This window comes from Erinaceus europaeus, chromosome 18 (genome assembly GCF_950295315.1).
Source record: "Erinaceus europaeus chromosome 18, mEriEur2.1, whole genome shotgun sequence".
In the NCBI taxonomy this organism is placed as follows: Eukaryota; Metazoa; Chordata; class Mammalia; order Eulipotyphla; family Erinaceidae; genus Erinaceus; species Erinaceus europaeus.
In genome coordinates this window covers 72,768,101-72,792,552 of record NC_080179.1, presented here as the reverse complement: position 1 = coordinate 72,792,552, position 24,452 = coordinate 72,768,101, and the positions used below count along the sequence as shown (strand labels likewise).

General features: G+C 38.8%; 1 protein-coding gene across 4 annotated transcripts in view; it reads right to left on the bottom strand.

The window, feature by feature from the left end:
* The window catches only part of GALNT13 (polypeptide N-acetylgalactosaminyltransferase 13), a 555,668-nt gene that overhangs the window by 375,951 nt on the left and 155,265 nt on the right, over positions 1-24,452 (bottom strand). The window contains exon 1 of one of the 4 annotated variants that reach the window (XM_060178156.1): positions 3,980-4,106. The exons of the other annotated variants lie outside the window; for them this stretch is intronic. Within the exon in view, the coding sequence (XP_060034139.1) occupies positions 3,980-4,091 (112 nt within the window). The 5' untranslated portion in view covers positions 4,092-4,106. Of the gene's footprint in view, positions 1-3,979; positions 4,107-24,452 lie in introns of those variants that run through there. 4 annotated transcript variants of the gene reach the window in all.

Here is a 24,452-nt window from a genome sequence, read left to right as displayed (position 1 = left end):
CCAAGTTTATTTGAAGTTTTTGCCTATGAATTTACAACAGAAAAACGGGGAAAATTAAAACGACAAATTGTGTGGGAACTGCAAAGGCAGCTTTTGAAAGGGTCCTACAGCTTTTAAAAAAGCCATGTTGGAATTCGTTTTCCATAGTAATGGAACAAGGGTGTGGAGCCAGCGAACTGCCTGTCATCTATTGCTTACAGTCTGCTAGTCTGCAATGCATTTGCAATCTTAGACTTTTGGACTGCCCCACATTCAGTGCTATATAGTCTTAGGCACTGTGACTGTGAATTATTACTGATCACTGACCTGGTGGCTTAAATATAGACCCTGAGCATTGAACCTCTTGGAAACATCAAACATGATGGGAAGACAAAGGAAACCATTTGCAATCATAAATCAATTTGTCAGCTTAAAGAAAACCTTAAGAGTTATATATATCAACTTCCTAAAGAAGACTTCAAAGCTATGACCCCAATGATGGTCACCAAAATGAAATTCTGAGAGAATCTAGTTTATGTGAAAAAAAAATGCTAAACAAAGTAATTTAAATAGAGGTTTTTCTACATTTCTGAAATACATCTAATATCATCTAATTTGATAACTATAAATTAAAAATTATATTTTTATATAAACTTTAAAAAATTTATTAGCCCTCACAAGTATTTAACATTTGAGAACAATATAAATGTGTTAATAGACATATATTTTAGCACAATTTCAAAAAAATTGTTCTCATAGTAGCTCACAAATTTAATGTGTGGTTACAACTTAAAGAGATTTCAATTGGATCACAAATCATATCCTAAACAGATACACAAATGGCATATCCTAAACAGATACACAAATGGCCATTTAAATATAGGAATTATGTGACTAATTAATTTTCAGTCACCAGTTGGAACATTTAGTAAAAATATCTTGTTTTATACTTTTATATTACGCTTCCCTCAATCACTCCAAAGCTAACCTTGTCACACAAGGTCAGGACTACAAAAGCTGAATAAGGGTAAGAGACTGGCACACTTTAATGATGACTCTTTAGTCACTGCCAGGCCACTCCATCACCTGGGGCCCTAGTCAGGGAGTCTCAGGATTCCCACACAGACATGATGGGCCTAGACCTCTAACAGATCCTTCTCACCCATGTCACGGGTCATCTCCATCAGGAACAACATAATGGATCCCTTTGTGGGCCCCTATAGGATCTGGCCCTCAATGTGGATCAACAAGGGGAGGGAATGTTCCATTCTCTGAAGGGACGTTGGACAACATATTCTACCTATAACCCGAGGATGATGGGTCCTGAAATTAGTGCAGCCTGGAATGTTCCTAGCTGTGACCACAGTAGGTGATAGCAGACCTGCAGGGAAACAGAGGTCACAGAGTCTCCTGTGTGGAATATGAGTCCCACATAAAATTGAAGGAGTTTATAGGTAATAATATTTACATACTTTTCCCATATTTGGGAGCTACCAACTCTTCCCTGATCCAGCTGTCCAGCCCTTTTTCCAACTATGGCACCATCCCCCACCAGACAATAACTTAGGTCACCTGCAAAGCTCAGGCAAAAATTAGTAGGCTCATGGGCCCCTTTGGAATATACCTAAAATAGACCTGCTAGCTTTTTCCAAAATGGAGACCCCAGATCTTCATCTGCAATATTCTTGCCTTTAGGTTCATGATCAGCCAACAATTTGTTTTGCTTCATATCTAAACTCTTTTCCAGCCACCAGATTCCAGACATTATCATGATGCCAAGCTGACTTCCCTGGGTAGATGACCCTACCATGTGTCCTGAAGCCCCACCTCCCCAGATAACTACCCCACTATAGAAAGAGAGAGACAGGCTGGCAGTATGGATTGAACTATCAATGTCCACGTTCAGTGGGGAAGCAATTACAGAAGCCAGACCTCCCACCTTCGGCACCCCATAATAATCTTGGGTCTATGCTCCCGGAGAGATAAAGAATAGGAAAGATATCGAGGGAGGGGATTGGATACAGAGTTCTGGTGGTGGGAATTGTATCCCTCTTATCCTATGATCTTGCCAATATTTCCATTTTATAAATAAAAAAGAAAAATATATATAGTGGGTCATTAAAAGCAATGCTATCCTTATATACAGGAAGAAAATGTTTGGCACATCACAGTCATAAATGTTTAATGGAAACAAATGGACCAATTTTTAAAGTGTTCGCTAAAGTAATAGGACAATTTTGAAATATGAAAGTATTTCCATTCACAATAAGAAAGAACTTCCTCATTAAAAGAATTTAAAGGCCTCTACTTTGCAAAAGCTTAAGTAATAATTAGTTTCTGCTTTGAATGAGAAATTTCACCCATCTCCCTTCCTCTGCCTACACTGCCCTAAAAATGAACACTTTGGGAACAAAACACTGATTCAGACTATCAGGATGTTTTGAGAAGTCAAGTGCAAAGAAACATCTCAAGTTGTTATGTCACTGTAAAGAAGTCCTACATAACTCAAGAATTATTATCATTTGTGCCTAAAACATAATAATAAATTGTCAGCACTCAGTGTATTACATATATACAACCATAACATATAATCATCACATCATATATCATTCATCACCAATTTGCATTTCTTGACATATTTGTTTTAAAGGAGATAAACATTCAAAAATAATCTAAATTATATTTCATTTCTTATATCACATTATAAAATGTCTAGTAATACTCAAATCTTATTAACTAGTATTAGTCACAGAAAAACAGTAATGTGAACATTGGGTTACTATGAGTCTATATGAGAAGTAAAAAAAAAAAATTCTCCACAGTTGCCTGCAATTAAATAAATTTAAAAAAGACTAAACTAAATGAAAGCAGATAATTGAATTGCCTGGAAAGCTAGCTTTATGAGACTGGGTAGGGGCTTTGGCAGGACTGTGGCAGAGATCTGAGATCTGGCATCACATGAGAGTTGACATGGTGATGGGGAAGCTCATGCTTCTCTTCCCTTTTCCCTTTCCTTCTCTTCCCTTTTCCCTTCCCTTCTCTTCCCTTTTCCCTTTCCTTCTCTTCCCTTTTCCCTTCCCTTCCCTTCCCTTCCCTTCCCTTCCCTTCCCTTCCCTTCCCTTCCCTTCCCTTCCCTTCCCTTCCCTTCCCTTCCCTTCCCTTCCCTTCCCTTCCTTCCCCTTCCCTCCCCTCCCCTCTCCTCTCCTTCCTTTCCTTCTCTCCCCTCCCCTCCACCCTCTCCCATTCCCTCTCCTCTCCTCTCCTCCCTCCTTCCCTCTCCCATTCCTCCTTCTCCTACTCTTCTTCTTCTTTTTTTCTGTCCCTCCCTCCCCTTCCTCTTTGTGAATTAAAAAGTACCCTGAAAGGGATATGTGTGGCCCCAGCTCCATAAATATAAATTTAAAATAATAGAAAACCCAATTATGTGAAGTACATTCAAGTACTTTAGGTTATAAGATAAAATCTATTGCTGACTTATGAGACTTTGTCAATAGAAGTCATGAATGCCTTGTCTGGGCATTCTTAGATCTACAGTATCACTAGCTAGCGCTGAGTCCTATTTTATAAACCTCAGTTCTATCAGCCCAGCATTGTTGCCCTTAGACTTCTAGTTTATCCCCTTTCTCTTAGATTAATGAGGTTTGGTTCTTCCATTCAAAACTATAATTTCATAGAGAGTACACTAAAACATGCTAGAAGCTACTTCTTGATAGCCCTATTGAGGAGAGGTCTTAAAAGTCAATCGATGAAAAGAAATCCTCCCATCAGGCAAAAAGTCAAGGAGGAAATGTGACTGGTTACTGTGAGAAGGGTGAAATACCTTGAAGGCCTACAGTCCTTCATGAGTCTTGGTTAACAGGTTGGACTGCTTGGTAAACACCTGAAAAATGACTTAGACCTCTGGTGATGATCACAAGAAATGAATATTAACAGGTTGTATAATATTTTAGAAACAACTTCCACTACAGGGGTGTCTCTTATTATCATATAACAAACTTACCTTTCCTAAAGCTGTAAGTTGGCCTGGTGTTTGTTTGTTTATTTGTTTTTCTTTCTTCCATTGAACTAAATTCTTCCTTAAAGGGAAAGTCATGAAGTGACCAGAACAGCATCTTGACAAAATGAAGTTCTCATAATGCTGTTACGAATAGATGTGTATGGCTGAGACGTTTATGACTACCCAACAGAAGACAACACAAAGCCATTCATATGTCACTATTTCTGAGCAGATGGAGGGTGAGTCCACTGAGTGTCTTCAATATCAGTGTAGGAAAAAAAAAAAAAAAAGGTCTCTTTTTAGGAAAAGATGAAGCCCAGGATTTATCTTTTCTGACTACTAATTTATCAGACTACCTCTTGAAACTTGAAACTTCCATATTTTACTTGGATTTTAACATAATCTCCCCTCAGATCAGGGGACAGTATGACAAATACATGTGACCAGGGTTTACCCCCTCAATCCACTGGTCTCATACCCTTAAGACAGTTAGAATCAGTTGCTATGATAGGCTAGAATAATCTGATAAAGCACTGTAAAACATTTTGGAGACAAAGTCTTATGGATTTGGAATGTTGCCTTACACCATTTCTTTCATAAAATATAAGTCTTTCCTTTTTTATAGATAAAGAGCTCAATCACTGCCAAACAAATGAAAATCAACTGTCCTTGGCAGCAGTAAAGTTGAGCAACCAGCAGACATAATACGGAAAATGGTAGCGCTCTCTAAGAACTAGTCTTAGAAACATGCTTGCTCAGCTGAAAGGTACAAACTGGTAAAACATTAATTCCCCAATAAATAAAAAAAAAGGAACATAGTAACTTTATTCATTAGTTGGGCACAGTTTTATAAAAATGTAAATGAGCAACCTCACTAGAATGAAGTAATTTTTAAAATATTTATTTATTCCCTTTTGTTTCCCTTGTTGTTTAATTGTAGTTATTATTGTTGTTACTGACGTTGGCGTTGTTGGATAGGACAGAGAGAAATGGAGAGAGGAGGGGAAGACAGAGAGGGGGAGAGAAAGACAGACACCTGCAGACCTGCTTCACCACCTGTGAAGCGACTCCCCTGCAGGTGGGGAGCTGGGAGCTTGAACTGGGATCCTTACCTGTCCTTGCGCTTTGCACCACGTGCGCTTAACCCGCTGCGCTATCGCCCGACTCCCAAATTCCTTTAATTCTTAATGGCAATTACAACTGGTTGCTACTTCTATGTCCATTGTTCCAGTCTTATAAGTAAATGTTTCCTTTATGATATGTGGTGCCTGCCTGCATGCATGCAAGCCTGTGTGTGTGTGCCTGTCTGTATTTCTGTCTGATTTTAATATACTTATGTTTTCTACATTTTAATTTTTATTTGAGGTAACACTGGCTTACAGGGGTGTATTTTGGGGGAGTATATTTCCATACCTGTTCCTAATGCATATTACCACACCTCACACACCGCCGAAGTACAAATAATTCTGCATCAAACTCTATTGTACCACTTCCACCCTAACCAACCCTCATACTTCCCACATTTTGGTGACGTCAGTTCTCTTATTAAAGTTTAAGGGTTTGTTTCCCTCTGATTCTTTCTGGTTTCTACCTCTGTTTCTCTGTATCCCACATATAAGAAGATTATTTGGTATCTGCCTTTCTTGTACACTTAGCACAACTCCATCTAAATTCAATCATTTTGTATCACAAAAATACCTCACTTTCCTTACAGCCAATACCATAACATTGAGGCATAAAGATGACAAGCATAAGAGAGTTAACTTCACCTGTGGTTAGAAAACGCTAATTAAAACAACAATGTAAGGTCTTGGGAGACGCGTCTAGCAGTAGTTATACAATAAAAAACACATCAACAATAGGAGTCTTAAAAATGGAAGCAAAATATTCAATTCAGATAATTTTATTCCAGATCATTTTCTGCTGGTATTATTTTATGATGTAAATAGAAATCATGACCATAGAAACAGCATCAACTAAGGCATAAAATGATGTTCCAGGATTCCAAAGAACACAAAGTTCACCTGTCCCTAGATATCTCCATAAGAATTATATTAAGTATACTTAGTGAAGATCCTGAGTACTTTTTCAAGTGACTGAGGGATTCATCAAGGAAAGATTACTGACATTTTAAATTACTTTTAAATAGGGAGTCAGGCGGTAGCACAGCAGGTTAAGCGCAGGCGGCGCAAAGGACCAACATAAGGATCCAGGTTCGAGCCCCCTGCTCCCCACCTTCAGGGGAGTCGCTTCACAGGCAGTAAGGCAGATCCCCAGGTATCTTTCTCTCCCCTTCTCTATCTTCCCCTCCTCTCTCCACTTCTCTCTGTCCTAACAATGACGACATCAATAACCACAACAATAACTACAACAACAACAATAAAATGACAACAAGGGCAACAAAAGGGAAAATAAATAAAATTTTAAAAATTATCTTAAAATTTTAGAATGTATCTAGAAATATATCTATTCAATACTCCATTTATTTTAATGAAAAGTACATATTCTTTTTGCTCAATTTTTTATAAGTACAGAATTTTTTCTTTAATTTGATTGGGTGGTTAATGGATTATCTGTCACCTATACATGTATATGGTTTCCCAGTCATGCATAACAAGTGTCTTCTATGTATTCTTATCCTCTCCAGAAGATCCAAAGCCTTCTCTTCCACCAGATCCATACTCTTTTTTTTTGTTAGTAATATTTTATTTTATTTATTTATTCCCTTTTGTTGCCCTTGTTTTATTGTTGTAGTTATTATTATTGTAGTTATTGATGTCGTCATTGTTGGATAAGACAGAGAGAAATGGAGACAGAAGGGGAAGACAGAGAGAGGGAGAGAAAGACAGACACCTGCAGACCCGCTTCACAGTCTGTGAAGCGACTCCCCTGCAAGTGGGGAGCTGGAGGCTCGAACCGGGATCCTCACGCCGGTCCCTGCGCTTTGCGCCACCTGTGCTTAACCCGCTGCGTTACCGCCTGACTCCGTAGATCTCTACTCTTTTCCCTTCTGAGATCCCTATTCTGTTCCCCTGCTTTAGTGCAAGAGGACATTCTCAGTCCAAATATTGGTCTGTGTTCTCCCTTTTTGTCTCTCAAGTTCAACCTTCACGTGGAATCATCCCACACCCACTCATCTTTCCCTGACCTATTCCACGCAACACTTTTTCTTCTGCTTCCAGCAAAGGTGAGGAAAACGTTGAGATTTCGGAGTTTCTGATCTGATTCCTAGGTCTCTGATGATTGACCTTGGTTCTCCAACATTGCTCGTATCACTCTGTCCTTTCTGCCTTCCTCCTACTTCATATACACTCCTTTTGTTGCTATTATTTGGGTTTCCATTCCTATTCTACCTCAGATTACTTCCCCTGGAGTTAGAGTTCCTTTATTTCTTCCTCAGTCGTACTCCTTTCAGTAATTTTTGCAATTACTGAAATGTAATGTTTGGGAAATTCGTGATTTCTCCTCCACACTTGAAGGATACTTTGGAAGGATAGAGTATTCTTGCCTTCATAATTAGCTTTCTGAAATCAAGCATGCACACGTTCTCTAAGTGATCTTGAATCTGAACTTCAAGCGCTCATGTGTGTTTCAGTTGGGAGTGGTTTCTGTTATTTAACCAGCAGGCGGCGTTGTGGCTGTATTGTGTATATGTGGTGGGGCAGGTAGGGTCTTCCTGATATTCAGTTCAGTGGGAGTTTCATGATGGTTCTGTTTCTCAAAGCTGTGTTTTCAGCACTTGATCTGAGACAGGCATTCTATATGCTGTTGCCCTGACTGGGCGCCTGGCTGTGCCAGCCTTTTGCAGCCACCTTATTCTGTGGGTGGTTTTCGCTTTCTTTGTGCTGCTGACCCCTCTTGAGTACTGAGTTTGCACTTCAGAATGGCTCCATCTGCTTTCCCTGCTACAGTGTACACCTGGATTCCAGTCTTACCTTGCTCCCGGCCACCTCCCCCTCCCACCCAATGCACTTGTTTATTACACACACACACACACACACACACACACACGCCTCTCAGCAATTTTCCTCCAGCTCTGTGAGTTGTGTTATGGGGTTTGGGGGTTTTTTTGTTTGTTTGTTTTCATCTTCTGTTTTATCTGGTTTTTCCCTGGTGCAGTCTTTCACTCCTTGTTACTTCTTGGCCATGTCCCCAGAAGCACAGTTATAGGATTCTTAATCCTGACTACTTCATAACATTTCTGTAGGTTCTGTTGCTGAAACAAGTTTCCCTTCCCTCCCATCATCACCGAAAATCACTCATTTATAATAGCATTTCTCATATTTAGTGTCCTCTCAGAGGCTTTTGTGTTATTGTTTATTTTAATTCATGTGTCTCTCTTGCCCACTAATTTCTGAAAGGGGGAGAATGGAACTCTCCAGGTCTGTGTTCCCACATAAAACCTGATTTAATGATTTGAACAGAACAATCATTCCATAAAATATCACCAGAACAATAAGCTAGCATTATTTGAAATATAAAATAATGCACAATGGTAGAAGAAGATGCTAGTTGGTAGTGGGTGTGTTGTGCAGACACATTTCATGGGGAGATATGAGATCATGCATATGCAATAACAACTATTCTGCAAAAGATTCCCCCCCCAAAAAAGTGACTTAATATATATAGAAAGGTAAAATTGCATCAATATATGGAACTCTGGTGGTGGAAATTGTGTGGAATTGTACCCCTCTTATCCTATGATCTTAATATTTTTTATTTTATAAATAAATAACAAAAATAAATACTAGAGTTTTAAAAAATGGCATAAATATGTGACAAATTTCCTGTGAAAACATACATTTTTGTAGCTGAACAGAAAAAGGTGTGACCTGTTGGGTGTTGTAAGTAAAATATCACAAATTGTAAGTAGAATATTGGTTGATATACATATTTTATCCTTAAAAGCATAATATTTGTATTAGTGGTAAGATGTGTCCTAGAACCCCACCTCCCCAGAGCCCTGCCCCACCAGGGAAAGTAAAAAACAGGCTGGGGGTGTGGATCGACTTGTCAGTGCTCATGTTCAGCAGAGGAGGAATTACAAAAGTCAGACTCCCACTTTCTGCACCCCATAAAGATCTTTGGTCCAGACTCCCAGACAGAAAGAATAGGGACATTTTCAATGGAGGGGATGGGATATGACACTCTGGTGGTGAGAACTGTATGATGATATTGTACTCCTCTTATCCCACCAATATTGTCAATCATTATTAAATCACACATGCTAGAGTCTATGTACAAGAGATGAAAAGGGTTTCAGAGTTTTTCAGGGTCAAAATATATACTTTAACTGAATTTAAGTAATAAAAAATTTCTGTATGGCTGCCCACAGTCAGGTGGGAAGATATCATTCATGTTATAAGCATGTTTATTTTAATGAAAGGTAAAAAACGAGAGAAATGGGAGTTGGGCAGTAGCTCAGCAGGTTAAGCAAACATGGTGCTAATCACAAGGACAGTCTTAAGGATCCTGGTTTAAGCCCCAGGCTCCCCACCTGCAGGGGAGTCACTTCACAGGCCAGGCGGTGAAGCAGGTGTGCTGGTGTCTGTCTTTCTCTCCCCATCTTCCCCTCCTCTCTCCATTTCTCTCTGTCCTATCCAACAACAGTGACATCAATAACAACAAAGATAAAACAACAAGGGTAACAAAAGGGGATAAATAAATAAATAAATATTTAAAAAAAAAACTGAGAGAAATATACACATGGAGACCAAACCATAGTTTAGCTCTGGTTTACCATAGGCAGGGGTTTGGACCTGGGACCTCACAGTCTTAGGAATGAAATTTTTTGCATAACCATTATGTTTAGCCCTTCTTGAAATCTCTTATAAGATATAAAATCAGAGGCTGGGTGGTGGTGCACCTGGTTAAGCACACACATTACAGTGCGCAGGGACCCAGGTTCAAGCCCCCAGTCCCCACCTGCAGGGGAAAAGCTTCATGAATGTTGGAGCAGGTCTATAGGTCTCTCTCTCTTTCTTTCCCTTCCCTCTAGATTTCTGGCTGTCTCTATGCAATAAATAAAATTTTTTTAAAAAAGATATAAAATCAAAACTTTTACATCTAGTATTACAAATATTAGATGTTGCATCAACACTTTTCAATATGAGACTTCAGCAAGTATTCCAAGCAGTCATATAACTGAGATAGTAATCATTACATCCTACTGCTACTTTTATTCAATTAAAAGAAATAGCTTGATGTAATTAGGTTGGAGAGGGTAATCTAGAATAAGATTTCCTGATTTTGAGTTACACTCTTTGATACATTAGCTTGTATTGCCTGATGTGTGTGTGTGTGTGTGTGTGTGTGTGTGTGGTGTGTGAAATCATTTTATGGCTCACTTGTATTCACAGCTTGTAGTCCAAGCTTGGAAGTAACCTAAGTGTTCAACAACAGATAAATGGCTAAGAAAGTTGTGATATATTGCCATTAAAGATGCTGAAGTCTACTTCCCCACTTTATCTTGACATACCTCGAAGAAATCATATTAAGTGAGATAAGGCAAAAAGAGAAGGATGAATAATGGATGATCTCACAGGTGGAACTTAAGAAAAAAGAACAAAAACGATATGTATATTTACGGGGGAAATGAGAAAAATAATATCCTGTGAAATATCTATTAACTCTGAATAGATTCAAATAAGTCAGGCAAAAATGCTTTAAATATTATAGGACATTTCATAAATGGGTTTGTTTCTATTTTCATTTAATTTATATATACATATATGTACATATACATATTCTTTATTTTTTGGTTATATCAAATCTTGCTTATGGTGGTACTGGGAATTGAACCTGAGATTCAAAGCCTCAGGCCTGAAAGTCTATGGCATAAACATTATCCAATCTCCCAGACCTGTTTCCTGCTCTGCATCTGAAAAAGTCACAAGCTGTGTAAGCCTTGTGAGAAGAAAAAAAGAGTTTAAAAGAAATATTCACCATTTAATTTCTATTGCACATCTCATTTTCTTACATTATTTTTACTTAATTCTACAAATCCTACTTGGAAATAAGGAGGACTATACTGTTTTCACCTAATTGGATATGGCACAGTTTAAGCTTTTATTAAAAATTAAATTTATGTGAAATGCTACCACTTATAAATCCGCTACAACAAAAGGAGTAACTTTGGCTGCCCAGTGCTCCCTATAATCACAGTATGTTTTAGGTTTTATGAAGCGCATGTGCCACGCTTTTTTCTTTTAAACCAGGCACAGGGGCTGAGCTGCGACACATCCAGAAGAGCGCGCGCATACATCGCAATGCACAAGGACACAGGTTCAAGCCCCAGCTTGCCATCTGCGGGGGGGGGGGGGTCACTAATCAATGCTACAGGCCCCTCTCTCTCTTTTTAATATTTATTTTATTTACTTTTTCCCTTTTGTTGCCCTTGTTTTATTGCTGTAGTTATTGTCATTGTTATTGATGTTTTGTTGGATGGGACAGAAAGAAATGGAGAGAGGAGGGGCAAACAGATAGGAGGAGAGAAAGACAGACACCTGCAGACCTACTTCATTGCAGGTGGGGAGCCAGGGGCTCAAACCAGGATCCTGATAGCTGGTCCCCGCGCTTTGGGCAGCCTGCGCTTAACCAGCTGCGCTAATGCAGACTCCCCCCTCTCTTTCTTTTCCTATCTCCCTTCTCTCTCCATTTCCCTATATCTGTATCAACATGGGGGGGGGGATCAATAGTTGGCAAGAATGGTGGATTTATTGTGTGTATGCTGAGTCCCAGAAATAAATTTAATGGCAATAAATAAAGAAATTAAATGAGAGAGAGAGAGAGAGAGAGAGAGAGGGAGAGAGAAGAAGGAAGGAAGTGAGGGAGGGAGGAAGGGAGGAAGGGAGGAACCTTGCTGGCGCCAGGCAGTTAGTTCAATGGCTTCAGTGCATCCCGTGAGTCCCCATTCATTGGGGAAACTGACGATCCTTCTTAGCCCACTGAATCCACATGGATCCCAGAGACTTTCAAAGCCAGCAACAAGCAGCTCCTGACAGCTTTCAACCTGATGCTGTTGACTGGCTACTGAAGAAGGGCAAACGCTAGAAGAAGAAGAAGGAGAAGGAGAAGGAGAAGAAGGAGAAGGAGGAGAAGGAGAAGGAGAAGGAGAAGGAGAAGGAGAAGGAGAAGGAGAAGAAGGAGAAGAACACACATTAAACAAGCTCAAACTCCCCACTAGTACGTTAGCTGTCTCCGTTTCTCTCTATCTTCCCCTCCCCTCTCAATTTCTTTTTGTCCTACCAAATAAATAAGGGGGGGGGGGAGAGGAGAAAATGGTTGTTATACTGTGGATTCATTGTATAAGAGGAGAGCAAGGAGGGAATGGAGGGAATGGAGGAAGGGAAGGAAGAAGGGAGAAAGGGATGAAGGAAGGGAGGAGGAGAGGAAGGAAGAAGAGGAGGAGGAGAGGAGGAAGGGAGGGAGGAAGAGAGGGAAGGAAGGAAAGGAAGAGAGGAAGGAAGGGCCAGGGAAAGATGAGAGGAAAAAGATCAGAGACCAGGGGCAGGTTCAGTCGTCTCACACTAGCTCCTATTGTTAGTGTTGATTATGGAACAAATGTGGCCTCAGTAAAGCCAACAATGTATTTCTTTTAGTCTTGACACTGTTTACCTTGCTCCCAAAGTTCATCTCTCCAAGTCTAAAAGCAACTTTGGATTTAGCGAGGCTAACTGTACAACTTCTGTGTCTCGCTCTGCAGTGCAATTCAACAGTGACAGTTTTCGGTTAATTAAGTTAATTGGAGGAGATATTTTCATCATTCCAGGAGCTCCAGCCTGCATGGTGTGTGCCTTTCAAACTGGGCAGCCGCTTTCAAATCCAAAAGATCCACATTACTGCAGGCACTTCTGCCCATTTCCTTTAGCCAAGCAAAACAACTGCCCCCCAAACAACAAAGCTTTCTGATGCAAACAAATGTCAAGCCTTCACCTCTGGATTTTCTTCTTAATGATTTTAATGAGTTTTATTTTAAATCAAATTAGGTTGTGTGTATTATTTTTTTAAAGAAATCGGCATATGATAATTTCGATGGAAATAAATGAGATCTGTCAAAAATGACAGCAGCTAACATGCTGGGGAATGTAGTTTTTCACAGAAAGGTTCACAAGCCTAAGCAGCTAGAACTTAGCTGTCAAAGCACCAACTTGTAAACATCAGAGCAGACGTACACAGCTAAATTACAGCTTCCTCTCTGCCCTCTCTCTCTCTCTCTCTTAACATGAAGCTTAGAATGCCTTCACTGGCATTGAAATTCTCTGTATTTAGGTGGTGTCAAGAAGGCTGTTAGACCTGCTTCCTGTCTATCTACTTTTTGATCACAAACTCTTAAGTTTCTAGTAAACCCAAATAATTCCATTGACCTGGTCAGTTGAAGGCTTTGTTTTATTTTTGGTTATTTTTAAAAATGAGCTTTTCAGTAATTGGCAGGTTTCATGTACCAATAAATATTTAAATTGCCACAAAAGAGAAAAAGTATCAGTTAGAAAATGGAAAGGTATTCAGCAGAACATATGACTGACATACTTGCAGTACTAGGCTTCATGCTTAGCATCCCATATGTAGTAGTATGTAGTATGCACTATGTAGTATGTAGTACTCTGGGTCCTTCATATTCCCATCCTCACTCATTCATAAAAATTAACCACTTGAAACTTTCTCTTTAACCAGTACATGTCATTTCCTCCTATTTTAACTCTAAGGGTTTATTGACATTTTTAGACACAAATTTTTAGATCATTTTAGATTATTTAATACAGTGACCCCATATTACCATAGATTATAGATATGACATGAACATTTTATGATGGTCTTCAATTCTCTTAATTACAACATTGGAAAGAGGGGCCAGGGTGGGGGAGAGATAGCATAATGGTTATGTAAACATACTCTCATGCCTGAGGCACCCTGGTCTGAAATGCAATTTCCTGTATCACCATAAGTCAGAGTTGAACAGTGCTCTGGCAAAAAACAAACAAACAAACAAAAAACCCCAATAAATAAAAAATAAAAATAAAGAAGTAAATAAATAAGTAAACACATGAAGACAGACCAGGCCATGTACACACATTACCATGTGCAAGGATCTGGGTTCAAGTCTCCAGTTCCCACTGTTGGGTTAAGGAAGTGCTACAGGTGTCCTTCCTCCCATGTATTTCTCTCTCTCTCTCTCTCTCTCTCTCTATCTCTCTTTCTCTCTCTCTCTCCCCCCCTTTCTCCCTCCCTCCCTCTCCCTCTCAGGATTTATGAAAAAGTAAAAAGACCACTAGAAACAACGGACTCATCATGTTGTACAAAGCCTCAGTAGTCACTCCAGTAGGAAAAAAGAATGAGGGAGGACGACAGGAAGTACTCGGGGTTAAGTGCACTCAGTACTAAGTGCAAGGACTCACAAAGATTCTGGTTTAAGCCCCCAGCCCCTCCACCTGCAGGGGGGTGTCACTTCACAAGCAGTAAAACAGGTCTGCAAGTATCTTTCTCTCTTCCTCTCTCTCTGTCTTACCTTTCCCTCTCAATTTCTCTCTGTCCTATACAATAAAGTGGAAAAATCATGGCCTGAAACAGTGGATTCGTAGTGCTGAGACCGAGCTCCAGAAAAGAATAAGTTTAATGATAACCGTATAATCAGAATATTATTAATGACTTTTAGCATATTCTGTAATGCCTAATATCTATTAGGCATTATAGAATTGCTAAGTCGTATATGTATGTATGCATAGACACTGATATGATCATATAAGCCTTTATAAATAATATCCTTTCCAAGTGGAAAATATTGAAACATATAAATAAGCATATGTGTTCTTCTGTCTACATTTTAATTAGTGATGAATATAAGGTTATATTTTCTTAACATTAATTTATATAAACCTATTAATATAAAACATATAAAATAAACATATTTAGCATATGTAGCATTTCCTCCATCCCAAAGTGGAAGCTTCTCAAGAAAAACAACAAAAAATGGTGAGCAATTTCACCAATTATCTGAAACAGGAGACTTAAATTACAGACTTAGCAGTAAAAAGAGAGAAATCACAGCACTGCAGGTCTGTATTTCACTTGCACAGGGCCAAGCATTTAAGGCAATTAATATGCTATAACAAACAGATCTAACAAAATTATTTTTAATCCTGCTCATGCTACCAAGAACTTTGTGTTCAATGTTTACATGTAAACAATTTTACAGACTATTGAAATGAGAGCATTTATTGTTTTGTTTTCTTCTTTCACATACCAAAGAAATCTTACCCACTATAGTGGGTAAGATTAATATTGCAGGTTAGGTTTATTTATTTAAGATAAACAGGGCTAGCATAAAATATTCTAATTGATAAAAAGCTATTTTTATCAAGGCAAAGGAAATCTGAGTGGAGCATACAGGATGATTTCTTGACTTTGAATAATAAATGAATTATGGAACAGCTTCCTGAGTCTGTAGGAGAAGCCCCATCACAGAGGTTATTCTATTCTAAAATAGACTGGGAAAATGCTGAAGGTACATTTTGTAGGATGGGGAATTGAGGTTTTCAAAAGGATAGAATGGCTAAATCAAGTCTGGTGTTTTACAGGCTAATATTTTGGGGCTTGCACTGATAAAACATGTCAGGAATCTCAATTAGCCAGCCTTTCTCATCTTCACCCCCCAGGTCTGTATTGCAGTGACTCTATTCTAAGCAAAAATGGCTGGGAAGGATGAGCTCTATTCGTTTGTCTAGCCTCCACTCATATGTATAGCCTACCTATTGATACCTGACAAATCAAAAGAATTGGGCCTTGATAACATTTGTCCTAACTCATTTATATAAGACAAAGGCCCTACCTGAGAGAAGCATATCCAGAAGATCAAAAGATCAAAAGCTACCATCCCACAGCTGGGCTGCAGTACACCCAGTTAAGCACATGTGTTACCATGTGCAGGAGACCCTGGTTTGAACCCTTGCTCCCCACCTTCAGGGGAGAAGTGTCACAAGACCTGAAGCAGGTCTGCAGGTGTTTCTCATTCCCTTTTTGTTTCCCCCTCCTTTATCAATTTCTCTCTTTCCTATCTGATACAAAAGAAAGAAAGAAAGAGGAAGAAAAGAAAGGAAAGAAAGAAAGAAAGAAAGAAAGGAGAAAAGAAAGGAGAAAAGAAAGGAAGAAAATGGCCCCTGGGAGTGGTGGATTCCTCCTGCAGGAAGGCAATGTAGGATAACTCTTCTCAAGAAACCTCTTCAGATCTTGGCATCTCTGAATGGAAACAAAATTTCTAAGCCAGTATTGAGAGAAACTGCAGAGAAGTCAATGCAAAGAACTCATGAGGGAAACTTTTAACATGTTTATGAACAGTAGGAGTGCTGAAAAGGATAAAGACAAGTGGTGAGTCTCTTGCCTCTTCTTGAGTTAGCCCAGAAAAGGGCTAACTCAAGAGAGATTCAGGACAAAGTAGAGTGATAAATCTGTTGCCTCATCCCCACCCCCAACCACCACCCTCTCCCCACACACATATACTCACCACTATGCCCAGTAGTGAGCTGATTCAAGAAGGTTTCTGCATATCATGGGTAAGGACCCAAGCAGAAGACTTGCCTGGCTGCATTCCAGAGGTAGGCTATACCTTAGATGCCAGCAGGAAGGAGTCTGCTGCTATGTATGTCTTAGACTTCTAATAGCAGAAAAGCAGTCACAGCTACCTGGAGCCACTGGAGTTTCAGCACACAGAGGGATCCCCCTAACACCCCTTTTGTGAGCTTGCTCAAGTGGACTGTCTAGAGACTGAGGCGCTGTGAGCCAGCAGCTTTCTGTCCCTGGAGAACTCTTGGGGGAGATCAATTGTGGGGAGGTCTGAGGAGCTGAATTGTAGTAAACTATCCATGGCAGCCCAAGCCCAGAGGATCAACTGTCCAAAAGAGAGCATCTTTTGTCAAACCTATGATCTGAAAGAAGCATTTAGCCACCCTGTTAAATTAGACCTGCAGCCATACCCACTCATAGCTTATAATGATGAGAAATTCTACCCATGTGACAGTGAATATCTTGTAAATTTCCCTCATATACAATTACAAAAAAAAAAGCTACCTTGAAACAAAAAGCACAGATAAGTACAATGTTGTTAATAAAGGAACTGACTCTGGAGCACAATAAGGGGGAGATGAAGTTAAAGGCTTTCTCCAAGGCTATGAAGATTTTGAAAGTGAAAATTAAGAGGATGGTGGTTTATTGAAGAAACATTTAAATAGAGACACAGAGTCAAAAAGAGCCCACCTGGGCTAAGCACAAAACTCAAAATAAAACCAACATAATCCCTACAAAGAAGTCAAAGTTTATTTGAATCAAGTTGAGCAGCAATTAACGTTCCTAGACGCCTTAAAGCAACAGGAAAATCAGCTGGTAATTGGTATTGAAGATCAAAACCAGCTCTAACTTATTATTCCCACTATCATTATTAGTATTAATTTGTGGTGAATCCTTAGCCTCCTGCATACACTGCCCCTGAGCTGCTTTCTCATGCAGAGACAAAGAGAGAATAACATGGTGGGAGAGAGAGCCAGCAACAATTCCCCTGGTGTTACAATACTCCCAGGAGATTCCAGCACTGGGATCTGGATGGTACAGTGGGCTAAGGACAGACCCTGCTTGGTGAGGAAACTCACTGGTCCCAACTCTGATATTTTGTATACAAAATGATTTTTCAAAATTGCTGTTAAGTTTAGTTTATTCTACCACCGAGGTCTAAATGAAAGAAATCTCACTGACCTTATCCTGGTAATAATAAGCAGTGGTAGTTTTAAAATGGGCCACACTGGGCTGAAACGATCAAATTCAGAAATTACCACATGGGTCCCTTTTTACAGTGACTTTAAACAAGTACATTTATTTGAAAACAACAGTTTGAACTAGCAATAAAAACATGTTAGAGAAATAAAGGTGTCTGTTTAGGGTAAGGAAGTACTAGTAGACAAATGAATAGTAAGTAAGGCCAAGCCAAACTTAGAATGGATTAGTATACCAAATCATAGTCTTAATAAGATAAAATTACTATGATGAAAGTTAATATGGACCCTGTGAAAATTAAACTCTTTTTAAAAATTTTTATTTATTCTCTTTTGTTGCCTTTATTGTTGTAGTTATTATTGTTATCATTGTTTGAAAAAACAAAGAGAAATGGAGAGAGGAGGGGAAGAGAAAGACAGACACCTGCAGACCTGATTCACTGCCTGGCCTGTGAAGCAACCCCCCTGCAGGTGGGGAGCTTGGGGCTCGAACTGGGATCCTTAAGACGGCCCTTGTGCTTTGTGCCACCTGTGCCATCCACTGACAATAAACAACTTCATTATAAGTTTCCAACCTATACTACGAATGGCAGTACAAAATGAAATAAATCAAATCACAAAGTACTAAGAACGAATTCTTCACTGAGAGAAAATTGGAAAGTGAGAAATGAAGCCTACTTATTTTTTTAAAAATGAAACATTCCAACATGTGATCCCCATGGAAGCTCAGGTGTGAATAACCAAAAAACCTAGTCTATATTTTAGATAATTTGCTTAAAATATATTTAAACAACAGGAGTAGAAACCAAGCCCCAAACTCTGGGCCTCCTAACCCTTTTTTTTTTTTATCTCTCAAAGTTAATGAATTTTGAAGGAAACCTCTATCTGCTCTTTCCTCATACTGTGAATTTGGATGCAATTACATTTACAACTAGCTTTCATGACGCAAAAACAAAGGTTTTCAGGAACAAGGAAAAGTCATTCACAGACTTTTATAGTTGATATTAAAGTCATTATTGCACTTAGTTCAAATCAGCTGTTACAGTTCAAAATTTCAAGCTGCTCCTAGTTCAAACCTAAGCAAGAAGATGAAGAAGAATTTTCTTCTTCAAATAAATGATATAATTGGAATTTTTTTCTTTTCTCCCAACTTAGAGTGTTTTTTAATCCTCAGTGAAGTACATCTGCCAAATATATCTATTACTTGGGCAGGGAGCAGGAAGAAGGGTCTAACAGCTTAGCAAGAACATAAATATAGATCAAATGTGTGGAATTGAGTTTCTTGGAATTTTCATTATAGAGAATCTTTTGTAGAAACAGGCACGGGACCAATAACTAAGCATGACCTTGACATTACTTACAAGCAATTAAATCACCTCGGTGTGCAAGAATAAAGAAAATAAGTTGTGACAGAGAATATAGAAATTTTGTTCTTAAGCAAGAATGATACGTATCCAAAATTGGTCTGCTCGATAAGTAAAATATATACAATATAAGAAAAGACTCAAATGTTTTCAGAATCAATGTTCCTTATAATTGCCATTAATTAATACTAAAGATAATTAATCCATGTGATGCAGTGAAAAATACGTAATTGGAATGAAAGAAGTTTTTCTTAGGCAGAATGGATAGCATGGAGAAAAAGAAGGAAACAATTTTTTTTTCATCTTTAAAGTTCTCCTTCAAATTCACTTTCTCAAGGAAGCATGTTTCTTTTCTTGTTTACAGAGTTGAGCAACAGTAGCATTTATTTCATAAACCAACCTCTCTCTCTCTCTCTCTCTCTCAAAAAAGATGCATTTAGGGCTCTGGACAGTGGTACATCTGATTAAGTGCACATATTATCGTGCATAAGGACCTGGGGCCAAGTCCCTTGCACCTATCTTCAGAGGGAAAGATTTATCAGCAGTGAAACAATGCTCCAGATGTATTCCTTTTTTTTTCTTTTCTCCTTCCTCCTCAATTTCTGTTTTCCCAAATAAGACAAAGTTTTTAAAAGATACATATATTCATTAATAAGAAAGAGAGAGAGATAGAACTAGATCACCATCCTGGCATATGTAGAACTAGGGACCATACTCACTCTCTCATGTTTCCAGGGTAATTTTGCAGTCTTCGGCTATAGTTCTCGAGGCTGAAGTGAACTGTATTATTATTATTATTATTATTATTATTATTATTATTATTATTATTATATTTATTGGATAGAGACAGCCAGAAATCAAGAAGGAAGGGGATGATAGAGAAGAAGAAAGACAGAGGTATGTACAATGCTGCTTCACCAGTCACAAAGCTTTTCCCCTACAGGTGGGGACCGGGGGCTCGAACCCAGGTCCTTGAGCATTATAACACGCGTGTTTAACCAGATGTGCCATCCCCCTGCCCCTGAACTTCTTTATTTGTATCATTTGGTCCTTTGAGGGAAGGACCCGTGTTATAGGACATGCTATTAATCATCACAGATCTATTTATGTATGTAGTTTGCACTATATGTAAGCACTCCCAGTAATAAAGTAATAACATTCATGAATTTTAGGGGGCTGGGTGGTGGTGCACAAAATTAATCACACATAGTCAAAGGACCTGAGCAAGAAACCCAGTTGGAGCTCAGGGTTCCCCACCTGCGGGGGTGGGGGTGGGGGGGTCACTTCACAAGTGGTGATGCAGGTTTCCAGGTGTCTATCTTTCTTTCCCTTCCCTCTCAATTTCTCTCTGTTAAATCCAATAAAATGGAAAAAAAAATGGCCACCAGGAGCAGTGGATTTGTAGTGCTAAAACAGAGCCCTGTCTATAACCCTGGGGTAAGAAGAGGGGTTGTTGGGGGGGGGGGAGAAAAGAATTTTAGATATTATTTTTTATATCTTTTTAATATTTATTTATTTTCCTTTTTGTTGCCTTTGTTTTATTGTTGTAGTTATTATTGTTGTTATTGATGTCGTCGTTGTTGGATAGGGCAGAAAGAAGTGGAGAGAGGAGGGGAAGACAGAGACGGGGAGAGAAAGACAGACACCTGCAGACCTGCTTCACCGCCTGCCTGTGCAGTGACTCCCCTGCAGGTGGGGAGCCGGGGGCCCCAACCAGGATCCTTATGCCGGTCCTTGCGGCTTTGCGCCAGGTAATCCGCTGCACTACCGACTAACGACTAACTCCCAACACCATTATGTTTTAACAAACTTAAGTGATGGGAGGAAACAGTAGTATAAGGAAAATTAACAGAATCAAGAATCAAGTAATTTTTTAAGCAATGAAATAAAAAATAAGAGATTAGAAATGCCAAAGAAATCTCAACTGCTTTGAAACAAGTCAGAGAAACTTCTCTGAAGACACAACATCGGGCCAGAACGTCAGCTCAGTTATAGCTGTGTTATATGACCTTAGGTAATTATATTGATCTCAGCGACATTTCTTTATTACAACATAAAAATAAAATTAGCATATGCTATATTTTTAAGAAACAGATAAGAATAATTCATTAAGCATATCCTAAAACTCTGATAAAGTGCTGATTCTCATAACTCTCATGTCTGTATAGAAAGATTCCTTAAGGGGGTCGGGCGGTGGCGCAGCGGGTTAAGCGCATGTGGCGCAAAGCGCAGGGACCGGCGTAAGGATCCCGGTTCGAGCCCCCGGCTCCCCACCTGCAGGGGAGTCGCTTCACAGGCGGTGAAGCTTGTCTGCAGGTGTCTATCTTTCTCTCCCCTTCTCTGTCTTCCCCTCCTCTCTCCATTTCTCTGTCCTATCCAACAACGAATTGCATCAACAAGGGCAATAATAATAACCACAACGAAGCTACAACAAGGGCAACAAAAGGGGGAAAAAATGGCCTCCAGGAGCGGTGGATTCATGGTGCAGGCACCGAGCCCAGCAATAACCCTGGAGGAGGAAAAAAAAAAAAAAAAAGAAAGATTCCTTAAATATAAAGAGAAAACCTAAATTCAAGGAACCTGCTGAGATCGGAAAATGCCGATTAGTTTCTAGATTTTAGCTCCAAGTTAGTTATTAATAACCCGTGCTATCTTAGAAGAAACCAGCCATGTTTATAAAGTGTCTGAAGACTCTAGTTGGCACAGGCAGGAAATGACATGAATTAGAATCTAGAGACTAAGAATACTCGCGGTTCAAGCACACTGCTTCATTGTGGTCCAACCACAAGTGTACATTATAGGTTGAAGCTACTTCATACTGTGAACCGCCAGACATATGCTCAGGCAGGAATAAGATAAATCAGCGGTCATTTGACAATAGCCTACCATCAAAGCAAACTACATGCGGAACTCTGAGAGCATTCGTATTTATAAGGAGTTATGCAGAAATAGTGTCATATGAGGGCAATGGTTATAAATTGTGCGTGGAACACCAGGCAAGATGTATGATAGGTTTATGTTCTGAGTTTGGGGATAGCAGTAGCTTTAATGATAGTGACTGATTTAGAAAGACAGGTTTTGGTTTCGTTACTTTATCTACATGCTGGATAGAGAGGGAAAGAAATCAAGAGGGAGAGAAGGTAGAGAGGTAGAGACAGAGACTGGTAGCACTGAGTTACCACTTGTAAAAATTCCCCCCTGCAGGTTGAAACTGGGGACATGAACCCAAGTTCCTGTGTATTGTAACATGTGCACTCAACCTGGTATGCCAACGACTGACCCCAGCAATTCATTTTTCCATGGTCACTGATCCACAGAGATAACGAAAATATAACTAATGCTGTTACCACACAAAGGAGAATAATAGATAATAATATGGATTTCCTGGAAAGAGGCCATTAGGACACAGCTAATCATGATGTCATAAGGACTTTAAGATAATGAGCCCCCAACAGAAGTCACCACGAAAAACAGCAGAAGGATAAAAGAAGAGGGTTGCATATACTAATAATGTAGTGGCTCTAAATATGAAAAGTACACAGAAAACAGAAAAGTAGAAAAGTAAAGAGTGTGAGGGCAGATATCAGTGTCTAGGAATGAAATATATAGGCAAAGGATTATTTTATAGGTGTTCTAACTTTCCTATTATTTTATGCTAAAACTCAGTGGGGTTACAGGGCTTTCTCACGTATACCTATGCAGTAAAGACAGACAGCTCAGTCTCTGCAGGAAGCAGAATCACAGACGCACAGCAGCATAAACATAACAGCAACAGTTTCAACGTGTCCTCTTTTCATTGTGGTACATTAAGGGGCATAAAACCATGAAAAATTAAGTTGACTTCAAACTCTAACATTTCCTGACCTATTTCCCAGAGATCAAATGTCATCAACTAAACAGGCGATTTATTCAAGGGATTTTGAAATTTTGTTCCTTTAGGAATCTTTACAAATAAGATTTCCTGCCAAGGAGGGTTGGTAAGAGGAAGAGCATTTTTCTTGATTTCTAACTTGGGATGCTCTTTAGATTCTCCTGGCTAATTAACTACAGACAGAGTTTAATTTCATTCTTCCCTAATGCTAAAGTTTCTGTTTCCTTTAATGTTTTCATTCCATGCTAAAGGAACCACTGCAGCAAGTTAAAAAAAAAGGTGGTATTAAAGATTAGACCTTTTCTCACTATATATTCCCAGTATAGTCTTTTGCCCACCACTTTTATTTTCTACTTCTTTTTTTTTTCCAGATAGTGAGAAAGGAACAAAGAGAGAAGAAGCTCTATTGCATTGTTCATTCTCTCATAAATGTGTACCCGTGTGTGCAGGGGCTGGTATCCAGGTACTTGCAGTAGTAAATGGTCTCTACCAGGTGAATTATTTCCTGGTCTATTTGGGAGCTTCGATTAAATGGGGAAAATGTTATTTTGGACTGTCAATGCATGTCTAAAAAGATACACACTCATTATAGTCACTAAGGAAGTTAGTTTGAAATATTAGTGACTAAACATGACATGTGCCAATCTTCATGTTAAATATATACTAAAATATATACTCCTCATACAACTCAACTCCAAAAATAGGTTACATCTTGTACATTAGTTTTAAGCCTGAGATAATTAAAACCCACAAACAAGATACCTTCCCATAAGTAACAGAAATACTGACCCACAAATAGTTTAGCTTTAGAGTTCATCACTGTACTTCGTCCCTGTATAAATATAGAGTTTATTAACCTACTCTCTCTAGAAAGGACATTAAATAATGTGATTACACTCAATATTAATAAGTTCTATGTGTATCTGTTTTCTCATGTCTGTACTAACAAAAGGGTGTTGAAAGGAGTGAGGTTAATGAACAACTTACTTAATCTGCTGTGATCTTCACTTAAAAATCACAGTGTCCAAGACCCATCTATGAAGTTAAGTGAGAAAATACTGTATACCTGCTATAACTAATGTATAAGAACAGGTACTATTTGTGAATTCAAGAAAGATATGAAATTGTACCCAGGTCACAATGACTAAGCCATTATTTTCCTAAGAAAACAACTAAAATATTTAGCAAACCAGAAAAAAAATTCATCTGGTAAATTTAAATTTGATATGAATTAACTTCACCTGGTAACTGCTTTCTAATAATAACATTGTTACATTGTTTCTGCAGAGAAATTTGTAAAATAAGTTGAGGAAAAGACAGAAACAAACAAACAAATGTACTCATTTGCCCACAGCACTTTACAGCTATACTTTAAGCTATGACAAATATTTTTATTTCCTTTTCAGCTTTATAAATTTTTGAAGTTTTATTTTATTTTTAAATATATTATTTTAATTTCAAATTAGATAGTCTTCCTTGAGGATGTG